This window comes from Peromyscus leucopus, chromosome 2, assembly GCF_004664715.2.
Source record: "Peromyscus leucopus breed LL Stock chromosome 2, UCI_PerLeu_2.1, whole genome shotgun sequence".
Lineage (NCBI taxonomy): Eukaryota > Metazoa > Chordata > Mammalia > Rodentia > Cricetidae > Peromyscus > Peromyscus leucopus.
This window is the reverse complement of record NC_051064.1, coordinates 133,594,355-133,616,695: the sequence shown is the minus strand read 5'-3', so window position 1 is coordinate 133,616,695 and position 22,341 is coordinate 133,594,355. Positions and strand designations below refer to the sequence as shown.

The window sequence follows — 22,341 nt, the reverse complement described above, 5'->3', positions numbered from 1 at the left end:
ACAGAGAAACCTTGTCTCAAAAAAAAAAAAAAAAAAAAAAAAAAAAAATCTACTTCAGGGGCTGGAGAGATGGCTCAGCCTTTAGGAGCACTGACTGTTATTCCAGAGGATCCAGGTTCAATTCCTAGCACCCACATGGCAGCTCAGCGCTATCTGTAACTCCAGTTCCAGGGGACTTGACACACACACATCACCACATGACATAAAATCACTAAGATATAGCAGAGGCTAGAAAGAGCACTGACTGCCCCAGATCTGATTCAAAAACAATGTGTTACAACATCTGTAAAATCTGGTTTCTGACTGAATAAATCTGTATACATAATAAATAAATAAATCAAAAAAAAAAAAAAGATAAAAATGGGGATGCTTCCTTGGTGTGCCATGACCTACAATGAGGATTCACACACAGTATGTCCCCAACAAGTATTATTACTTTACTGCTTAGATTAGTAGTGAAGGGAACAAGAAAAGTAGTTTGAAACCCCTAAGAGTCACCGACTGGCCACAGTTCTGAATCTCAAGGTTGCTTCATTCTCTGTATTTGAGTCTGGGTTCTCAGAATAGAAAACAGAATAGGAAGTAAGGGTTGAGGTAATCTCGTACACTTTTATGCAGATCAAAAATTCTTGTGTGGTGTCAGTGGACTGTGGAGAGACACAGCATGGCTGAGAAAACTTATTCAATGGGATCCCCAACTCTCTGATTATTTGATGTCATTTGCCCTGTCTCGCATCCCCCAAATCTGGAGGGATCTGATATCTAAGTCACTCTCTGTCTGGAGTCAAAGAACTTGCACTAATGGTGGCCATTTGGGGAGGCACTGGACGTGGGACACTGAATGACGTGAAAGGACAGCCCTTGATGTCATTGCGATGAGACACTGGATTGAGGCAGCGTTGACTTCCCCGAAAGTGCTTGGCTTCCAGTAGTAAGGAAAACAGAAAGGTTAGACATAAGTCCTTCCAAGGAGAATGGTGCCCCATTTCCACTAGGGTCTCCCCCAAACAGCATCTGGATGAGGTTTTTTTCTATCATCAGGGCAACAGCTCTATGGCATCAATGTCACCATAAAGAGCTTCCAACTCAGCAGCCTCTTCCTCTCCTGTGAGTTCTTAAAATGATTTGTAGGGCTTCGGGAGGAAGCCTTTGAGGTGCCCGTTCAGAGCTTGGCATTTCACCTGTCTGCTGTGGTCAGCTGAGGCTGTGGTGGCTTGTTATACTGAGTGGAAGATTCCTATGGCTGGTAACCCATCGAGCAGATGGCATGGTGAATGATCCAGTGAACTGGTTCAGTCCATGCTCTACGAATAATAGAGTTGTAGAGAAACTGATCAAAGGTATACTTCTTGACCTTTAATTTGAAAAGTGTCAGGCTCCAGAGGGTGCCAGTGACGGGGTGTGTTAGAACTCAGCAGCGATGAGGTTCTGATACCAGAACCGTTGATTGAACAGCTGGGTCAAACTTTACTTTAGCCACTCAAGGGCTGTACCTGGTCTTCGATCACAGTCTTGACAGTCTCTCCCATCAGCATGAACCTGCTTGTCTGCAGAGCTACTCATCAACCCACTCTGGGTGCTCCTTCTTGGCACACATCATCAAACATTCCGTTATGTTCCCACAGCCATACTGTAGTGTACACCAGCAGACTAGGCCGCAAGCCGAAGATCTCCCACCTCACAGCCAACTGCAGATGTTCAGAGGTGTGAAGTGGGTAGATCATCCCCACCAGAGGATCTCTATCCTCTGATGGGAGGATAGACCTCTCCATCAATTACCTGATATTTAATTTTCCATCCTTGAAAAGGCGCAGTTAATACCGTCTATTTAGAGTTTTGCCTTAAACATGGCTTAAGACTACTCCGTGGCCCAGTCCTCTGGTGAACACAGATCCTCATCCCTCATGAATCAAGAAGCCCTTTCCCCCTTAACACACCATGGGAGTTGGGCAGTCATCTGCTACAGGAAGAGAGGCTCTGATGTAGCAGAAGAGGTTGGAGAGGGCTTCTCAGTTTTTGTATGGGTGGTGTGCACCTTGTAAGTGGGGGGCTGTCAATCAAATGCGATCTGGCGGGCAACACATATCTCATGACTGAATTCCGCAGGAAGGAAATGTTACTGACAATGTTCCAGAATCCCTTGAAGTGGGTAAGCATAGAGCACACGGCGCTGGCGGTAGGTTTTAGCAGTAATTTCATTCTTGCCAGAAATTTAGGTGTTGAACAGTTTTCACCATAGAATCCTGTCCGGGTACAATCGCATTTGTTCTGCTCCAATCCCACGCTCATGCCTTCACCTCGGCTTTGACAAGGGTTGGAAAAGCAAAGATTTGCAGGGTGGCTAAGCGCCAGTGCCGCGCCGCGCGGCAGGATGCGGGCCGGCATGTCGGCGGCTGGCACGTGGCCGAGCGCGGGGCGCGCCGTCTGCAAGCTGCTAGCTGCGCAGCTGGAGGAGCTCGGTCCTGCGGCGACGCTCTCTGCCAGCAGTTTGAAAACTCTCAAGTGACAGCGGCGCACGCGCACCACGGGAAGGGGGTGGGTAAGAGCATGCGCGTGCGCACTGTCAGTGGGTGGGGTCAGTGCGCACGCAGTCGCGGCTCCTTCCCCCCGCCCTTTCTCTTCCCGGTTTTCCTCTCAGCTGCGGGGCTCGGCTAGTGGCAGCTTCCGGTAGGAGCGCCGTGAAGCGCGACCCCGGTCCCTGCTCCTTGTCATGTCCTACGGTCCCTTAGACATGTATCGGAATCCCGGGCCCTCGGGGCCCCAGCCCCGGGACTTCAACAGCATCATCCAGACGTGCAGTGGCAACATCCAGCGGATCAGTCAAGCCAGTGAGCCAGGGGACCCAGCTGGGAGCGGGGGGCGACCTGAGGGACAGGCCTGGGTGAGGGTGCCAAGACGCGGAGCCCGGTCCCGGCCGCAGCCCGGGCCACTCCTGAGGCCGCCGGGAGCCTCCACTCCGGGCGCGGCGAGCTGCCTTCCCCGGGTCGGTCAGGCTCGGGCCCTTCAGGTCCACACCCCTGTCGTAGACGTTGTGAGTTCACGGTGTTGGGTCGACCGAGCCGACTTGACAGCCCGAGGGTGGGAGGGAGTGTGTGTCATCTCCTGGACTGTGAACAACAGTCTTGACTGGGCGCAGTGGTCAGCCGAATTTTTCCTGTCATCGCCGTCTCCCCACCCACCTCGCTTTCCACAGTTTGGATCAGGGGTGGCTTCCTGGTTGAGGCTCTAGGTTCACATTCTGCTCAGCGGTTGGGTCCTCAGACATCAGCAACTTTCAATTAAGGGAAGTGGCGAATGCGTGTGTTTGGGTGACTTAATACACTGTGCTTCCTGTAATTAATTTGGAAATCAGAGTCAATGGCTGGTTTTTAAGGGGTGGGAGGACTCCTGTTTTATTACAGAGAATGCACCGGGAACATTTTAATTTACGTTGTCTTTTGTAGCAAAGAAGTTTTCAAAATTTTAAGCATGAAGATTTCATCTTCTGTCTCATGTATAAATCTGATACACGGAGACGCTTGGCTACAAGTACATACCGAGTGGTACAAGTCAGTCTGTAACTGCTTGTCTCAAAACTCACTCCTTGCCACTAGAGTCTAAGATTGTAGCTGAAGTCAAATACAGGCTGTTTCCAGGGATTCAAAATCAGCCTAGAGCCTTGTAAACAGAACAACAGAAGCAGCTTTATTTTAAAAATAAATGATGGCTGACAACCATCAGTGTTATTATTGTGTTTTTGTGAGCTTAGCTATACTCTGTTAATAGGTAGGGTCAGTTCTGAATTACAATTACGTTGTAAACTTTAAAGCATAAGCTATCGCTTTGCTTTGCTTTTATTTTATTTTTGAGACAGAATTTCTCCCTAACCCTGGCTGTCCTGGAACTCTTCAAGGGTGGCCTTGAACTCAGAGATCTACATGTCTCTGCCTCCCAAGTGCTGAGGTTAAAGACATGTACCACCAAACCCAGCTTGTCACTTTGCTTTTAAATTTAAATGTATATTGTAGAAGCTGAGAGATAGATTTCTGGTGGGAAGGGTTAGCACTGGGTGTTTGGAGGTAGGAAGAATGTTCGGGTTGTTAAACCCAGATACTAAAAACAGAATACTGTGATCGATGGTTAGAAAGCATGGTACTTTGTGTTCCAGTTCCCTTTTGTCAAGGGAACTGGAACTGATCTACAAGTTAGATCAGAAAATCCAGGTTCAAGGGGCAAGCAAGATGGCCCCGGGTAAAGTGCTTGCTGTGGAAGCCTGATAACCTGCTTTGCACCCCAGAGCCCATGTAAAGGTGGAAGGGGCAAATTAATTCCACAGAGCTGTACTCTGACCTCCACACTCTCTTCCCTGGCATGTGCAATGTGTGTGTTTGCATTGGTTTGTATGTGTGTTCTACATATCACACACACAATAATGATACTAAATAAATAAGTTTTAAAAGAAAATTTTGTGCTGGGTGGGGTTGGCGTATGCTTTAATCGGAGACAGAGGCAAGCGGATCTCTGTGAGTTCCAGGCCAGCCTGGTCTGCGGAGTGAGTTCCAGGACAGCCAGGGATACACAGAGAAACTTTGTCTTGAAAAAAAGAAAGAAAGAAAGAAAGAAAGAAAGAAAGAAAGAAGGAAAATTTCGTTTCAAGGCTGAAGTTTTTGCATTAAGACTAAAGCTAATTTGAATGACTTTCTGTGGAATATTCTGGATTTGAGTATTAAGCCGTATAGTAAGCATAGGGACTGGCATATATTCTTTTAACAGCAAATTTGTGTTTACTTAGGTCGAATTAGGTTTGAAGCTGGGCATAGTGGAGCACACTTATAGCATTTGAGAGGGTGAGGCAGGAGGATTGCCATGACTTAGACAAAGCTAAACTGCATAGTGAGTTCAAGGCAAGCCTGGGCTACATAATGAGACCCATTTAAAAGGAAAAGGGGAGAGAGGGAAAGGGGAACAGGAAAAAGCCAAAACCTAGGATTGATGAGTCAGGCCTGTAATCCCAGCTCTCAGGAGGCTGAGGCAATTTTCTATGAGTTCAAGGCCAGCCTGAGCAATAGAGTGGGTCTTAAAAACCAAACAACAAAAAAAGGTGTTGTATGTGGGGGAGAATAGAAGCAGTTTCCTTGGTGATAGATACTGATTTAGATGTTGATTAGGCATTGGACTCAAGGGAATTATTAGAGTCAACAATTAATATGTTGCTAGCTACGGTTTAAGTACATAGTATGCCAGGCAGTATGAAAAAAGTACATGTGGCATTTTTTTTTTCTTATTTTTTCAAGACAGTGGTTTGCTTCTGGAGTAAGCCCACTACAAGCTGTCTCTGATAAAAACGCTCAAAGACATCTCTGATAGTACCAAACCACTAGGCTTGGAACTCAGAGATCCACCTGCCTCTGCCTCCCGAGTGCTGGGATTAAAGGCTTTCACACTACCATGGGGAGGAGGGTGGTATATGTGATATCTTAATTCGTAACAATCCTGAGAAATAATTATCCCTAGTCTATGGGTTAGGAAACAGACTGAGAAAGGTCAAAGAATTGCCTAGCTGAATGTGTGTATGTTTGTATGTGTGTGCTGTGGAAGCTGTGATTTTTTTCTTGAAATATGGCCATCTTCCTGCTAGATTGTTAACTCATTTGAGGTAGGAAACATGGCTTATTCATCATTATTTTTCTGCTGTTTGTCTCAGTCCCCAGCATAGGCTAGGTTCATTCATTCAGAGTGCAACAGGCATTCCGTTCACTGGCGATAGACCAGAGAAGGAAGTGCTGCATGGTGCTGTGTGGATGTTTGCATGCATGTGTGTGTGTACATACAAATAATATCGGGTAGTAGCAGGTGCTTGAGGGGAAGAAAGCAGGTAAGTGTGTAAAGGGAAGGGAGAAAGGAATGGATGATAGGCTGGTGAGGAAGGCCTCTCTGAGGAGATGTTTGAGTGAGCAGATACCAGAATGGAGGGAGCTTTGTGAGCAGTGGAGAAAGGCAGTGTGTGCTGAGGGTAAGTCCAAGGACTTTGACATGACAGAAAAGAGCAAGGAGGCAGGTGGGGCTGGATTCAAGATAAGGAGCAAAGTAGAAAAAGAAGTCAGAGAGGCAGGCAGCGGTCAGGCCACATAGAGTCTTGAAGCTTACTAATTGTAAGTGAGAAAGTCGTGGCCAGAACGCCCAAGTCCTCTCTGAGAATGGATGTTCAAAAGCACATGTCCACTCACCACCCATGAAGGTCTGAGAGTGGCGGTTCCTTTTTTTGTGAACTGTTCAACCACAGCTTTGAGTTTGGGGCTGGAGAACACAATCAGCCTGAAGCAGGGCAGCCCACTCGGTGGGCTAAAGGTGTAGCTTGGGTTGGCTGCCTGGTACGGGCAGTTCTACAGTACATGTGGGGGGCCGGGGAGAATTCTTGACCCCCCTACTGAAGGGTCTAGACAGATGCTTCTGAGGCAAATGTAAGAGAATACCTGAAGAACTTCACAGTTAACTGCCAGTCAAAGAACAGCATTTCTTTCCTTATGTGGCTGATTTATTTGTTTTAAGGTAGTGTCTGTGTAGTGTAGTACCAGACGTTGACTAGCCTGGTACTCACAGATATTGCCTGTTTCTGCCTCCCCAGTGCTGGGATTAAAGTTATGTACCATTATACTCAGCCTGGACTTTTTAAAGAAAATTATTAAAATTGGGCCTGGAAAGATGGCTTTTTGGTTAAGAGCGTTTGTTGTTCCTGTAGAGGACCTGGGTCCAGTTCCAAGTACCCACAGACACCAAACACACTGGTGGTACACAGACATACATATAGGCAGAACACTCATGTAGTTGAAAGGAAATTATAAAAAATTATCATTATTATTATTTGAGACAACATATCACTCTGTAGCTCATGCTACCCTTGAACTCCTAGAAGTCTTCCAGCTTCAGCTTCCTGAGTACAGGGGTTATAGGTATGAGGTACTAGCCTCAACTCTGACATGCTTTTTTGTTTTGTTTTGGTTTTGGTTTTTCAAGACAGTTTCTCTCTGTAGCCCTGGCTGTCCTGCTGCTTGCTCTGTAGAGCAGGCTGGCCTGGAACTCAGAGATCCTCTGCCTCCTGAGTGCTGGGATTAAAGGCAGGTACCATCACCGCCTGGCAATTTTTTTGTTTTTTGAGACAGGGTATGTAGCTCTGGCTGGCCTGGCTAAGAGACCAGGTTGGTCTGGAACTCACAGATCTGCTTGCCTCAGCCTCGAGAGTGGTGAGACTAAAGGGGTATGCCACCACGCCAGGCTCCGCTTGTTTACTGAAAGACTAGGAAACCGCTGAGCATTTAAATGTTCGAGAACTAAGTTTGCCTTTTCCCTCAGCTTCTTACCAGTTTTGTAAGTGTTTTGGTGAGTTTTGCTTTTCCCCTCCTGCTCAGTTTCCTCATCTGTGGTCTTATTTATTTCATAGGGTTTTGAGGACTGAGATAACTTCATGTGCGTGCTAAAGCAGGGCTTGCTACAAAGGGGATGTCTGTAATCCTCACCCTTGGGAGGTGGAGGCAGGAGTTCAAGGCCAGCCTTGGCTACTCGAGGCCCTGTCGCAAACAGACCAACAGTACCTGCTACCTACCTACTGAACACATAAAACACGCCGGCTGTCATTAGGTTCCTTTTCTGTAAATGTAACACGCAGTCTCTCCTCGCAGCTGAATATCTGCTTATATTCTGTGTTCCTTAATTAAGCCGAGCTTTCTGACCTTGCCACTGGAGCAGTGCTCTTTTGTTGGATGAAGGACCGTGCATTATACATTTCTCTTTCGACCGTGCCTGGCTCAGCAGTGGCTATGTTGGCATTCAGTATGTACTTAATTGATTTTTATCATTGCTAAGTACATTTTTCTTGGCCTTGGGTTTGATAATAGCTATCCTTAGTTGAGTGCTTTTATGTGCCAGACAGCATTCTAAAGTTAGACTCCTGTTAGCTCATTTCATCCTCATATCAGCCACATGAAGCTTCTCTTGGTGCTCCCACTTCTTAGGTGAGGAAACAGACACTGTCATCATTTCCCCTAGATCACTCAACTAGAAAGCGGTGGAGCCAGGAATCAAACATAGGCAGTCTCGCTGGACATGGTGGTCCACACCTGTAATTCCGTCACTTGAGAGGCAGAGTCAGGAGGATCAACACAGTGCGTTAAAGGCCAGCCTGGGCAAATAGCAAGTTCCAGGCTATGCAGGGCTACACATCAAGAGCCTGTCTTAAAGCCAAGAGCACAGTCTTAGTTCAGAGTCTGTGCTCAACAACCACGTGTTGTCACTCTTGTATGAAGTGGAATATTATACCTTTAATTGTTAGTCCTCACTTTCAATTTAGTTTGCAGATTTACTATTTAGTTTAGTGACTGGAATTTTGTTTTGCTTGTTGGTATGGGGGAGTGGTGATACAAGGGCTTATGTAGCCCAGGTTAGCCTTTAACTCCTGATCTTCTTGCCTCTGCCTCTCAAGTGCTAGAATTGTAGGCATGCACCACCACTCTTTGAGAAGCTGTTTTTTAAAAGGTAAATCCCAGCCTTCAAGAGACTGAGGCAGGAGGATCAGGAGTTTGCAGCTGGCCTGAGAATAAATAACTTGTTCCATGTATAGAGACCCTGTCTCTGTAATGAGGATTGGGGATGTAGCTCAGCTCTCAATGAATGTGTGTATATATGATGCGTGTGTTTGTGTGGTAGTTAGTTTTCACTGTCTCCATGTAGCATCAGAGTGTCAGAACACCCAGTTGGCCATACAGTACAAAAGCCTTTCATGCTTGGTGTGGCAGTTTTTTGAGTTTGTGGATTTCTTTTGTTTTATTTTCTATTTATTTATTTTTAAAAATGAAACAGGATTTCACTGTGTAGCTTTGGTTGGCCTGGAACTCATAGAGTTCTGCCTGCCTCTGCCTCTTGAGGGCTGGGATTAAACGTATATGACATCACACTTGGCCTTGTTTTATGTTTTAGTATAAGTACTTTTGTCATTGAATATGTTTGTTTATGAGTTTGTTTTCCTGTGTTTCATGTGCATGCCTGGTACACCCTCATAGGTCAGAAGAGGGGAGTCAGATTCCCCTGGAACTGGAGTTACAAGTGGTTGTAAGCTTACATATGTGTGCTAGGAACCTAATCCAAGTTCTCTTCAAGAATAACAAAATGTTCTCAACTGCTGAGTCATCTCTGCATCTTCTGAATGTTTTTAGTGTATTGAATTAGAGCGTGAGATTGTCTCACGTAAGGAGACTTTTGTCCCATCCGCACGTGTGATGGAAGGTTGCTTTCAATATGATTGAATAGATTTGGACTATGGTTCATGGGAACGTGTAGATTCTGCTGATATCTGCTAGAAAGTGCATAAAGAGTGTTCAAATTAGAATAATTCTTGGTGTTGATGTTAGCAGTAATATACAATAAATTGATTTACTTCATATTCTTTTTTTTTTTTAAGAGTTTTAGCCATGGGGCTGGAGAGATGGCTCAGTGGTTAAGAGCACTAACTGCTGCTCTTCCAGAGGAACTGGGTTCAATTCCCAGCACCCACATGGCAGCCCACAACTGTCTGTAACTCCAGTTCCAGGGGACCTGACACCCATTGCAAAACACCAATGCACATAAAATAAATAAATAAATAAATAAACAAACAAATAAATAAATAAATGAGTTTTAGCCAGGACATTTTTAGCAATGAGAGGTCAGAGATAGAAGAAGTTAAGTCTAGTGTTTTTATTTTTTATTTTTTGTTTTTTGTTTTTGTTTTTTCCCCCAAGATCTATAGATATCTGAGATTGGCCTTGAACTGATCCTTCTGCTTTTATGTCCTAAGTGCTAGGGTGACAGGCTTGTGCTACCATGATAGACCTAGGCATCATTACAAAATTGCTTACACAGAACAGAAGGGTTTGTCTTTACATTTGGCATAAACATCTAGTTTCTAGTATTAGGTAGCATTTCAAAAGAGGTTCTCAATTGTCTTTATCCAAAATATTTTTTAATTTATTTTATGTGTATGAGCATTTGTATGTACGTGCATGCCTGGTGCCTGAAGAAACCAAAGAGGGTCAGGTATTGGGTCCCCTAGAACTGGAGTTATAGACAGTTGTGAGCTGCTGTATAGGTGCAAGAACTGAACCTGGGTCCTTTGAAGAACAGCAAATGCTATATCTTACTGGGCCATCTCTTCAGCCCATATCCAGAGTATTTTAACAAGGGTTGGGGATGTAGCTCAGTGGTAGAGCACATGCCTAGCTAGTAAGATCTTTGGTTCACTCCCCAGCTGATCTGCACATACAAAGTCGTATTATAAAGCATTATAAATGTCTGACTACTTCATGTGCTGGGGACTGAGCCCAAGCCTTTACGTACAAGTGGTAGGTAAGCATTCTACCACCGAACCATATTCCTAGCAATAACATGTCAATCAAAGGGGCTGAAGAGCTAGCTTATTTGAGGATCTGAGTTTGATCTTCAGAACCCAGATGTGGTACATGAAGTGCTAGGGAGACTGAGATAGGTGGATCCTTGGAGATCAAGGGCCAGCCAAGCGGTGTGGCACCTGAGGAATGACACCGAAGGTTGTCTTCTGGCCCTCACACTCCCACACCATTCTCCTCAATCACCACCCCACCCCGCCCCAATAAAACTTTCATTTGCTAGAGTTTTTGGAAAAGGAATGTTCAGATCTAGAGAGTTAGCTCAGGGGTTAAGAGAATTTGCTGCTCTTCTAGAGATCCTGGGTTCAGTTCCCAGAACTCACATGGTGGCTTGTAACCACCCTTGACTCAAGTTCAGGAGATCGATGCCCTCTTCTGGTCTCCTCAGGCACCAAGCACACAATCAGTGCATAGACATGCATGCAGGAAAAATACCCATTCACATAAATTTTTTTAAAAGTTTATTGTTTAAAGAAAAGGAGTGTTCATGTTAACCAAGTGGACAGAAGATCCTTTTAGATTTAACTCATTTTGATAAAAAAAATATTTTCAAAATGTGTCATTGTGATATTTTTAAGCACACTCAAAGTGAAAATATGTGTAAATGTTCCTGGTTTGTGCTTTACGCTTTCGGAAGGCTGCAGCTCTTGGGTGTGAGCTGTGTGACCAATGGTTGCTAATCATTAGTCACAGTTCCTCACGCTGTGCTTACAGAGGGCAGTCTGAAAGAACTCTGCCTTAGCATCTGGTAAATGGAAGACCCTGTCATCCTTATGGCTTGGATGGTTTGGATTTTAGGATGTCTCATGGTCTGGATGGAAGCTTGTAGGAAGATATCTTAGTTCAGAAATACAGACAGAGCCAACGAAGGCTTACATTCATTCTGGTGCTTAGTAAGCAAATGACTCCAAAGTTCCCAGCCCTACTTCCCCAAACTTCATAACTCGGAAGTCCAGACGATTTCCACAAAGGAAATCAGAAAAGTCTAGATGGGAAAAAAAGTTCTATGTCATCTGAAAGTACACAGAAAACAATGGTTATTGACTTTTTCCATAGTCTATGAAATCTCCACAGCTTTCTAGAGTATTTAATGTTTTGATAGGTAACGAATAACTAGCTACATATTTTGATATGTATTTTACATAGTCTGAGCTTACTTTTTTTCTTTTTTTCCAAGACAGGGTTTCTGTGTGTAGCTTTGGCTGTCCTGGAACTCACACTGTAGACCAGGCTGGCCTTGAACTCAGAGATCCTCCGCCTCTACTTCCTGAGTGCTGGGACTAAGGGTATGTGGCATCTCTGCCCAGCATTAGCTAACTTTCAAACAGAGTCTCACTCTCTAGTCCAAGTTGGCTTGAGGTTCAGATCCTCCCCATCCTGAGTGCTGAGCCACCATGCTCAGCTGTCCCACTTTGTGTTTCGTTTTATTTACTTATTTGGTTTTCTGAGACAGTCTTGACTGTGTAGCCCTGGCTGGCCTGGAACTCACTCTGTAGACCAGGCTAGCCTTGAACACAGAGGTACACTTGCCTGTGCTTCCTGAGTGCTGGGATTAAAGTAGGTGCCAGCATGCTCAGTTTGCACCTTGCATTTACATGATTAAGAAAGTCACAGGCTGGGCTGTGATGGTGCACACCTTTAATCCCAGCACTCTGGAGGCAGAAGCAGGTAGATCTCTGAGTTCGAGGCCAGCCTGGTTCTACAGAGCAATTTGCAGGACAATCAAGGCTACACAGAGAAACCCTGTCTCAAACAAACAAACAAAGTACATGTAGACCATCTCTGAGCCATACTTTTGAGTTGCAGAAAGGCTCCCTGTTTACCCACCATCCTTCTGGGACTAAAGTCGTTTCATTGTTACTGACTTTGTGATTCGGCAGCGTGGGAGTACTTGGAAATCACTTAGTCCTCAGTATTAGCAGTGTCAAATGGGAGGGTTGGGCATGTAACTGAATTGACATAATACTTGCCCAACATGTACAAATCCTTAGGTTTAATCTCTAGCAACACAAAAACTTGGGCATGGTAGCCTATGCCTGTGAGGACCCCAACACTCCAGAGGTGGAGCAGGAAGATCAGAAGTTCAAGGTCATTCTCAGTTATGTATGAAGGCCAGCCTTGGCTAAGTAGAACAAATTACAAGATTTAATGAGAAAAAATGAAACTCCACACACACAGTAAGCATTTAATAAAATTAGTTAAATCTGATTATAATCTGCAAGTGGTGAAAAAGAGCCCAGCAAAATAAAACAGCATGCCCAGTTCTGAACATCTAGTTAATAGTTTAGTCTGGCTTATATGTTAAATCTCCTTATTCCTGATTTACCTTAATTCACATCTTTTGCCGTAATGTGAATGCCATAAAGTCGAAGGGAAGAGGCTGACTCAGCCGGTGTCTTTGTACCCACTGAGTGCCTGGTACTCTGCTGGACTCCAGTGAGTACAGAGGCATATTCCCAGTGGGAGGGCACTGGGGAAGGGAGCAGGTGAGAGCAAGGACACCAGCCTATCTGGAGTTAGGTTAAGGCACTGTCAGATAAGCAGGGTGGGGCAAAGTGGAACCCTGGAAAATCCAGACCAGCCCTGTGTGACTGCATTCTATTTCCTTGAAGAGTCAGCCCTTTGAGAGCAACATGCTCTGACTCAAAGCATATAGCCTTTGGAACCAGCCCTGCATTTGAATTCTAGTTATGGCATGCTATTCATAGTCCATCAGGGGCTTGCCATTTAATTAAAATCTCATCATAATTGCACAAGGTCCTCTATAACCTGGCTTCCCACTACCTCTTTGGCCAACACTTTTATCTCTTGCTACTCAGCTCTAGCACCACACCACTGGCCCTTGTTTTGAGGACTTTGCCCTAGTTAATTCCGCTTTGTCTGGATTACCCCCACTTCCATAGGTGCATTTTCTTTATCTGTGTTCATTGTCTCCTTATCTGGCCACCACTGTGAGTGACTACCCTCTGCCTACTCCTTCACCCTTACTTGAATTTATTTCTTTTGGTAGGACTATCACCTCCTGGTGAGTGTTTATTATTCACCCTTGAGAATGTAAGCTTCCTAAAGTAAGTGCTATCTGGGGTCTAGGACAATGTGGAGAAGGTACTGTCCTCCGAATGAACAAGTCAGTCCTGTCACTCTTGAGCATCTTTTGCCCACATGCAGCAGGAGGATGCTAATGCTTTAGCATTGGTTAGGGTCAAATAAGAAAATACCAAATAAACTAGCCCAGTGTCTGCATAGTGAAAGCTAGTATTCATGTCTACCTCTCCCCTCTTTTTGAAACAGGGTTTCATATGACTGAGGCTGGTTTAGAGAGGATGACTCTAAACTCCTGCTTCTGTTTCTCAAGCACTGGCATTACAAGAATGTACCACTTTGCCTGGTTGTTTATGGTGCTGGTGATTGAACTCAGGGCTTCATGCACACTCAGCAAGAACTCTACCAACTGAGTACATCTCCATCCCTAATGCCTGCCTTTCATAAATCATTGTTACAGCATCCAGTTGATAGCTTTAGTGATACCTTAATTCTTACTTAATTTGGATAAGGATCATCTACATGTTAGTGATGAAGAAAAATGGCTATTTGTATTTTAGTAGAATATAGTAATTACAGTGCTGATGTTTTCCTATGGAATTATTGAGGTATAAGTAACCTCTACTAAAGAGAATAGAATAGAAATATCTTAGGAGTCTTGTCAAAAGGTAAATTGCTTGGTCTTGTTTTTTTGGGGACAGGAGTTAAGGTAGCTCAGGATGGCCTCAAACTTGATATATAGCTGTCTTAGGATTTCTGTTGCTGTGAAGAGAAACTATGACTATGGGAACTCTTATAAAGGAAAACATTTAATTGGGTGGCTTACAGTTCAGAGGTTTCTATTATCATGGTGGGACATGGCAGCATGCAGGCAGACATGGTGCTGGAGAAGGAGCTAAGCATTGTATATCTTGACCTACAGGCAGCAGGAAGTGGTCTAAGATAGCTTGAGCATATATGAGACCTCAAAGCCCACCTCTACAGTGACACACTTCCTCCAACAAGACCACACCTACTCCAACAAGGCCACACCTCCTAATAGTGCCACTCCCTGTGAGTTTTTGGGGGCCATTTTCCTTTAAACCACCACAATAGCCAAAGCTGGTCTTGAACTCATGATCCTCCTCATGCAGGCATGTGCAAACCAGATCAATTTTATTTTATTTTTTTAGAAAAGATCTGGCTATATAGCCCCAGGCTATCCATACATACCTTCAGTATGTAGACCAGGCTATTGAGTTCATAGTAATCTTCTTGCCTCAGCCTCTTGACTGCTGGGATTATAAGCATGGGTCACTACACTGGGCTTAACATTTTGGTATTTTAAAGGGCACCATTACTGAAATATGAATTTGGGACATTTATTTATTTATTTGTTTGTTTGTTTGTTTATTAGACAGAGCCTCATTATGTGGCTCTGGCTATCCTGGAACTCACTATGTAGACCAGGCCGGCCTTGAACTCACAGAGGCTCCACCTTCCTCTACCACCTGAGTGGTGGTATTAAAGGCATGTGCCAGTATGACTGGCTAAGTGGGTATTTTGTTTTGTTTTTAAATTATTCACTTATGTGTGTAGGGAGGGTGCATGTGTGCTACCCATTGGCAGTTAGAGGATGGAAGTTGTTTCTTTCTCCCATATGGGTTCCTGGGTTCAAACTCAGGTGTCAGACTTTATAGCAGGTGCCGTTACCCACTAAGCCATCCAACTAGACCTAGAAGGATTGATCCTTAAACCTCAAACTTGGAGTAAGTGGACATCCTTCTTGGTTAGCTCTGGAAACACTATGTGCGTATATGGAAGGTGTATTGCGTCACCTGTGTAATATTAACATACAGCACTGGCTTCCTCAGTTGCTTCGCTAAGCCTGTACTTTTGTAGTCTGAGAGCATGAATGAAGCTTTGACACTAATTCAGAGGGAATAGGAAATGCACTCGCTCACAGAGGAACTGTCTTTTGTCTGTGCTGTATTATCTGTTGAGATTCTGCATCAACCTGAAAATGTTCTCCTACTCGTTAAGTGATGCAGCAATAGTGGAGAAGGAACAGAAGAATATCTAACTGGCTGGAACCAATCAGTTGTAAACATCAGCCAGCATGGTGGTGCACACTTTTAATCCCAGCACTCAAGAGGCAGAGGCAGATAGATCTCTGTGAGTTCAAGGCTAGTCTGATCTACAAAGTGAATTCCAGGATAGCCAGAGCTACTAAAGAAACCCTGTCTTAAAAAACCAACCAACCAAACAAACAAACAAAATTAGTTGTAAACACTACTTCACTCCGACCAACTAAGAATAGTCTATTAATAAGTTCTGTTCTTAAGATATTGTGGGTTAGCATATGTAAGGTCCTGGGTTCCCAAGGAGACAGACAGTCATCTCCTTGGGACCCCCCCCCCACAAAACATACAACTATCCTCCAACTTAGTAAGTCTTCCCTCACCTTCCCTGACAACCTGAGAAAGAAAATAGAAAGCAAAGCAAGAAGAAGTCAAGAGCTCTGCCTCTGTTGCAGAGACTAGTGAGGGACAGGGACAGGAAGGTTCCAGGAAGACCAGTACTAACATAGTCCCTATTGATAGGCCTAGGGGATTCAAACATGAGTGTTCCCAGGCTGCCAGATACCTAGGAGAAGGAAAAGGCTGAACAAAACTGTTTCTGGCTGTGATGCCATATAGGAAGGAGCACTCTCCATTGGAGTCTCTTTGCCTGGGATTGAATTTTTTTTTTTTTTTTTGAGACAGGGTTTCTCTGTGTAGCTTTGCGCCTTTCCTGGAACTCACTTGTAGCCAGCTGGCTCGAATCACAGAGATCGCTGCTCTGCTCCGAGTGCTGGGATTAAAGGTGTGCGCCACCACCGGCCGGCTGGGATTGAATATTTTACTTTGTCACTTACTGTGTGTGCACAGATATTGTATGTGCTAAGTGTTCACCTGTCATTAAAAATAAATGTTCATTGTCTTTCTAAAAACCATTTGCTGTTTAAAAAAAAGCTAGCTTGTATTGATGGATAAATTTTCAATGATGTTGTTTTTGAGACAGGATCTGGTGTATTCTAGGCTGGCTTTGAACTTCCTATACCTGAGGATACCTTTGAACTAAAGGGCTCGTACCACTCTGTTTTTTTATGCAGTGCTGAGGATTTGAACCCAGGGCTTCATGCATGCTAGGCAAGCTCCCTACCAAGTAAACTACATCCCCAGCCCCCATGGATTTAAATTGTTTGTTGCAAGCTGGTGTAGTGACTCACACTTGTAATGTCAAGAAAAATGTGATTTAAAAAAAAAAAAAAAAGAAGAATCAGGAGTTCTCCCACCAGACCATTTATTCTCTCTCTTATGATCTCTTTGGGTCACTGAGAATAATTTTTCTTTATTTATGGTTGGAAATCCAACTAGACTAAGTCATCAGGAATCTAACTTATAGGCTCAATGTTGAGGCAAGAAGATAGATAGGAGATTGAGGGCAGCCTAGGCTACAGATTGAGACTGTCTCTCAAAAAAACAAGTCAGAAGATGATGTTGTTGCAGATTGTTGTAGCTTTGAGACTCTTTGAAAAGTGGTGAGTATTTCCTTCCCTTTTTTGTGCTACTGGATGGAACTCCAGGCCTTGGGTGTGTGCACTACCAATCTACCGCCTTTCCAGTCTTAAAGGAGATGAAGTGTGTAGTGTCAGTTTAGATGTCTAGGGACATCTAGAAGAATTGTTCAGTTCTTTGGAGATGACAAACAAAACCACCTTCTGTTCAGTGACATGCTGGGTAGGAGAAAAGTGAACCTGGAAAGCACTGTGGAGGAATGTGTCTGTCAAGATTTTGGTCTTAGCGTGTGGTTCCTGTTAGTTGCATGTATGTGGGATATGGGGTGACCAGTGCTCTGAGGAGTAGGATGCTCATGATGAATGTGCTTATTTTTTAAAATAAGTCTTTTCCCCTTCTTTCTAGCTGCTCAGATAAAGAATTTGATGAGCCAACTTGGAACTAAGCAGGACTCAAGCAAGCTCCAGGAAAATTTGTGAGTAGCTTCCCAACAAGGTTGAATTTTGTGAGGGCCTTTGAGAACATAGTGTCCTTCCACTTCAGATCTGTGAGGTCAGAACAGGAGGCTGTGGGTCAGGGGTACTAGCTGGACCTGGAAGAGGGGAACAAAGTGTATTAATGGATCCAGATTTCTGCCGCCTTGATCAGTTTCTTTTCTTCCCTTGGTTAGGCTTGCCAAGTAAGTTAGGGAGGTAGAGAAGGAACTCCCTCCACTCCTCAGTTGTCTCAAGGAGCTCTATCAATGTATCCCTGTGTCGATGACCCTCCTGTTGACACAGGACTCCTGATGATTTAGTCTGGTTGGATTTCCAGCTCATTCTCAGTGATGGAAAGGGACCACAAGTGAGAGAATAAATGGTCTGGTAGGAGAACTGATTCTTTTGTATTTAATCACATCTTTCTTGATTTTATTTTTGCTTTTAAAGTTCTATTCTTGGGGCTAGAGAGATGGTTCAGTGGTTACGAGCACACCCTTCTCTTCCAGAAGACATGGGTTCAATTCCCAGCACCCACATGGTGATTCACAACTGTCTATAGCTTCATTTCTGTGGGATCCAGCTCTGTTTTCTGGCCTCTGTGGACACTGCTCATATGTAGTGCGTAGGCATCCATGCAGGCAAATCACCTATCTACATAAAATAATAAAGTAAAAATTTTATTCTTGGGGCCAGCAGGATGCTTCACCAAGTAAAGAAAAGTGCTTGCCATTAAGCTGGGGATCTGAGTTTGATTTTTGTAACCTACGTAGTAGAAGGAGAAATTTAAATCTGGAAAATTGTTCTCTGATGTCAGCATGTCCCACATGCATCCTGGTACACCTGTGCCCCCCCACATACAATAAACAAATAAAATGTAATTTTTAAAAGTTCTGATCTGTCTATCTATCTGTCTGTCTGTCTATCTTATCTATCTCCCCGAGATAAAGTCTCAGGCTGGCCTCAAACTCATGGAGATTCTCCTGCCTGTGACTCCTACGTGCTGGGATTAAAGGCTGTGCCACCAGGTTCTATATCTTTAAAGCCTGCTGAGCAGCATTACGTTGTGAAGTGAGAGAGTGACCACTGTCACAAGAGCTGTTCTAGGGAAAGGTGACATGTCTGCATATGTTTGTGTTTCTGGAACGGTCTGGCTTCTGATTGGCTCCCTCTTGCTGTCTCTCTTACTTTCTAATCCTAGACGCCTGCTCGCAGTGAAAAAAAAAAATGTGCTGTCGTAGCCATTAAGGCTGCTGCAGCAGTAGATAATAGGCTAGGTAGTTCATAAGCAATCAGAATTTATTTCTCATAGTTCTCACGGCTGAGGGGTTGAAGATCAAGTTTCTGGCAGATACGGTGTCTAATGAGGACCCTCTTTTTCATAGATAACATTTGGTTTTTGTTTTCCTTTTGAAATGGTGTCACTATATGGCCGTGGCTGCCCTGGAACTTACTGTGTGGACCAGGCTAGCCTGGAACTCCTGGAGATCCACCTGCCTCTGCCATTTGAGTGCTGGGATTAAATGAGTAGACCCTGCCGGGCGGTGGTGGCGCACGCCTTTAATCCCAGCACTCGGGAAGCAGAGCCAGGCGGATCTCTGTGAGTTCGAGGCCAGCCTGGGCTACCAAGTGAGTTCCAGGAAAAGGCGCAAAGCTACACAGAGAAACCCTGTCTCGAAAAACCAAAAAAAATAAAAAATAAAAAATAAAAAATGAGTAGACCCCGAGCTAGGCAGTTGATGCTTTCTTACTGTGTCCTCACAAGAAGAGCTAGTTCTCTGGTGCCTCGTCGGGCATTAATGCACTCATGAAAGGCCCACACAGGCTAGTCATTTTCTAGTCCTTCCTCCTACTAACATCACTTGGGAGCTAGGATTTCAACATGAATTCAGACCATAGCATGTGACTTCTCTGTCACCCCTTAAAACCTTTGTAGAAATGGCCAGGGAGTAGAGGAAACCATGATGGGAAGAACCTTTTATCTATCTGTCTGTCTGTTTATTTCCATAGTATCACTTTCATATTTCATGTTCTTCCCTCTTGGATTTCGTTTTCCTTCCTTCCTTCTATCCATCCATCCCACTATGTTGTAGAGGCTGGCCTCAAACTGCTGGCCTTAAATGCTCCTCCTATTCCAGCCTCAGAGGAGTTAGGACTAGTGGTGAAGTCCACTGTGCCCAGCACCCAGCTCCTTTATAGCTATATTTTTAGTGGTTACTTTTATGGTGCTAGAGATTGAACCCAGTATCTTGCATAAGAGGTAAGTGCTCTAAACGGTATAGGGCTTTATTTTGGAGGGAAAAGCTAGAAAGTCGGGCATAACGAGCAGGGGAGGGAAGCAAAGGGTAAGTCCGCAAAAGAATCAGCTTTTAAGCAAGAACTTAGGAATGATCTTCGGAGTTTTTTCCTAGGTATGTAGGAGGTTTCATCTAACCACCCTAGTCAGTGGACTGTGCTAGGTACTGACCATGCACTGACCAGCTACTGAGCACCTGGGAAATCAGTGAGAATTTTAAGTGAGTGCAGTGTATTAAGGCCATTAGGTTTGGGTGTAGGTAGTAATTACTCTTACGTTTCTGTCAGAATGCTTTTCTTCCCAAACCATTGAACTTCCTGGTCTGTGCCTCCTTCAGCGGGTATCACTGAGTGAGTGTCTGCCTGCTCAGGGGACCTTGCTGCAGCAAGGCCTTGACGTGGGTCCACGAGCACAGACATTGAAGCGCCTGTGTGAATGGCCCTCCATTCCTTGCACTGGGAGTCCCTGAGCATAAAGCTGGGCTCTCCCTATGCCGCAGCATCCTGACACCTGTCTCTTCTCTCTTAGGCAACAGTTACAGCACTCCACAAATCAGCTGGCCAAGGAAACAAATGAGTTGCTGAAGGAATTAGGGTCCTTGCCCCTACCCTTGTCTGCATCAGAGCAGGTTGGTGTTTTCTGTTTTGTTTATTAAGAAAAAGACTTGTTCTGCTAGAGTAGTAGTATGTAGAACATAAGCTAGGAGGGCTCTGGTCTCGATAGATTTCTCTGAACCATGATTTCCTTGCCACATGCCATAGTTTCATTTCTGTTGCTGTGATAAAATGCTACAACAAAGCAACCTAGAGGAGAAGTTTTTTGTGGGTTTTTTTTTGTTTTGTTTTGTTTTTTTTGTTTTTTTTTTAGTTCACAATTCCAGGTTACAGTCTATTTCATGGGAGAATCAAGGTAGCAGGAACTTGAAGAAATGAATGCATGCATGCCTGTTCTCCTCCTGCTGTGCTCAGCTCCATTCCTCCACTCTACACAGCTCATGATTCCTGCCTAGGGAATGGTGCTGCCAACAGTGGGTTGGATCCTCCTGTACTAATCAATTTAATTAAGGCAATCTCCCATAGGCATGCTGACAGGCCAACCCAGTGTAAACAGTCCCTCACTGAGACTCTTCCCAAGTAATTATAGGTTGTGTAACGATGACCACTAAGGGTAACCATGCTGCCTGTACAGAGAGGCAGCATGACTGTTGTGGCAATAATGTATATGCCAGGTGTAGCAAAGTGCCTGGCATTCAGCATGTACTGAGTGTGTGACATATTACAGTGTATTTAGCTAAAGAGGAATCTCAGTGTTTGTGTCTCTCTGGGGTTTGGTATCAGCTGTGTTTGCAGGCTAGGTCCTTAGCTTGTTTTTTGTCTATAAATTTCGATTAAACATCTTTCATGCTTTGCAGTCATTTCTGAATCTTACCAAAGGTCACCCATAGGTCTTAGGACAAAGGAATGCTTGGGGAAGAATTCTCTTCTCTGGCTGGAGATGTTCTGTAGTGCTTGCATACAGTGCCTGTATACAGCCTTGGGTTTGATCCCCAGCATCACTGACAAAAAGCTCTCTTAGTGAGTGTCTCAGGTCATCTCTGTGTGACTACTTCGGTGTTTACTGATGCCGATACTTCAGTGACGGGCCTGTCTCCCTTCGTTCCGCTTCTCCAGCTCGCCTCCACATTGTCCCTCTCCTTCTCCCAGCTGTGCACTGGAGGAGGACACATTTGCCGATGCTGATAGTTTCATAGTAATGAGAAAGGAGTCTAAAGGCATGCTGCAGGCAGAGTATTATAATGCTTAAGAATTAAGTAGTAGCCCAAGCAAAATATAAATAGAAAGTTCGGTCTGCTACCAAAAAATTCAGCTAATGTGTTCCAAAGCCAGAGACAAGTATATTTTTGAATTATAAATGCTGCCCTTCCGTCCATTAGCCTGGATCATTAAGAACACAAAATAGTGCTGTGAACGTGCTCTCCTCAGTGAAATACAATTCCACTCCCTCCTGCTGTGCTGACTTCCCGTTGTTGCCGTTTTGGATCTAATCTGGCTCAGCCCATCACTCATCTTTTCACCAGTGCCCTGTACGTTAGTTAATCCATACGCCCTGCTTCTCGTTTCCCATGCCTACCTTCTGTTAGCAGAGAATACCAGTTGCCAGCTCCTGTGGTCTTTTTTGAGCCCCCTTCTTTCAAGATAGCGTTTCACCAGGCAGCCCAGTTGGCTCTAGAATTTGCGGCAGTCCTTCCACCTCTGCCTCCCGTTGCTGGCTTCCAGCACCCGGCTTTTTGTTTCTTCTGACCCTCTCGCTTGCCCTGTCTCTTCTGAAACTTGCTTTTCTATGGTGCTCTTTAGTTCTGTGCCCCAGCTCTGATGGTGCCCAGGATGAGCTTCAGCTTTCTTCACTGTTTCTTCCTCGAAGTTGGCACACCCCAAAGTTCTGCTGTTGATCCTCTGATTTCCTCACTCCATCCTTTCTTCCTCAGGAGCCTCACTTACAGACCTCAGTGCTGCCTTTATAATGATGGTGCCCAAATATTTCCCCAGATTTAGCTCCAAAGCCTCCAGGTATCTGAG

At 44.5% G+C, this 22,341-nt stretch overlaps 1 protein-coding gene and 1 pseudogene across 1 annotated transcript in view; one reads left to right on the top strand and one right to left on the bottom strand.

Annotated features, from left to right (window-relative positions):
* Nucleotides 1–491: 491 nt before the first annotated feature.
* Nucleotides 492–2,454, bottom strand: LOC114705977 (annotated as a pseudogene).
* Nucleotides 2,455–2,581: 127 nt separating this feature from the next.
* Stx12 (syntaxin 12) overlaps nucleotides 2,582–22,341 on the top strand; it is a 33,720-nt gene continuing 13,960 nt past the window's right edge. The window contains exons 1-3 of the mRNA XM_028888162.2: nucleotides 2,582–2,828; nucleotides 17,399–17,468; nucleotides 20,294–20,393. Of these exons, the coding sequence (XP_028743995.1) occupies nucleotides 2,711–2,828; nucleotides 17,399–17,468; nucleotides 20,294–20,393 (288 nt within the window). The 5' untranslated portion in view covers nucleotides 2,582–2,710. The remainder of the gene's footprint in view (nucleotides 2,829–17,398; nucleotides 17,469–20,293; nucleotides 20,394–22,341) is intronic.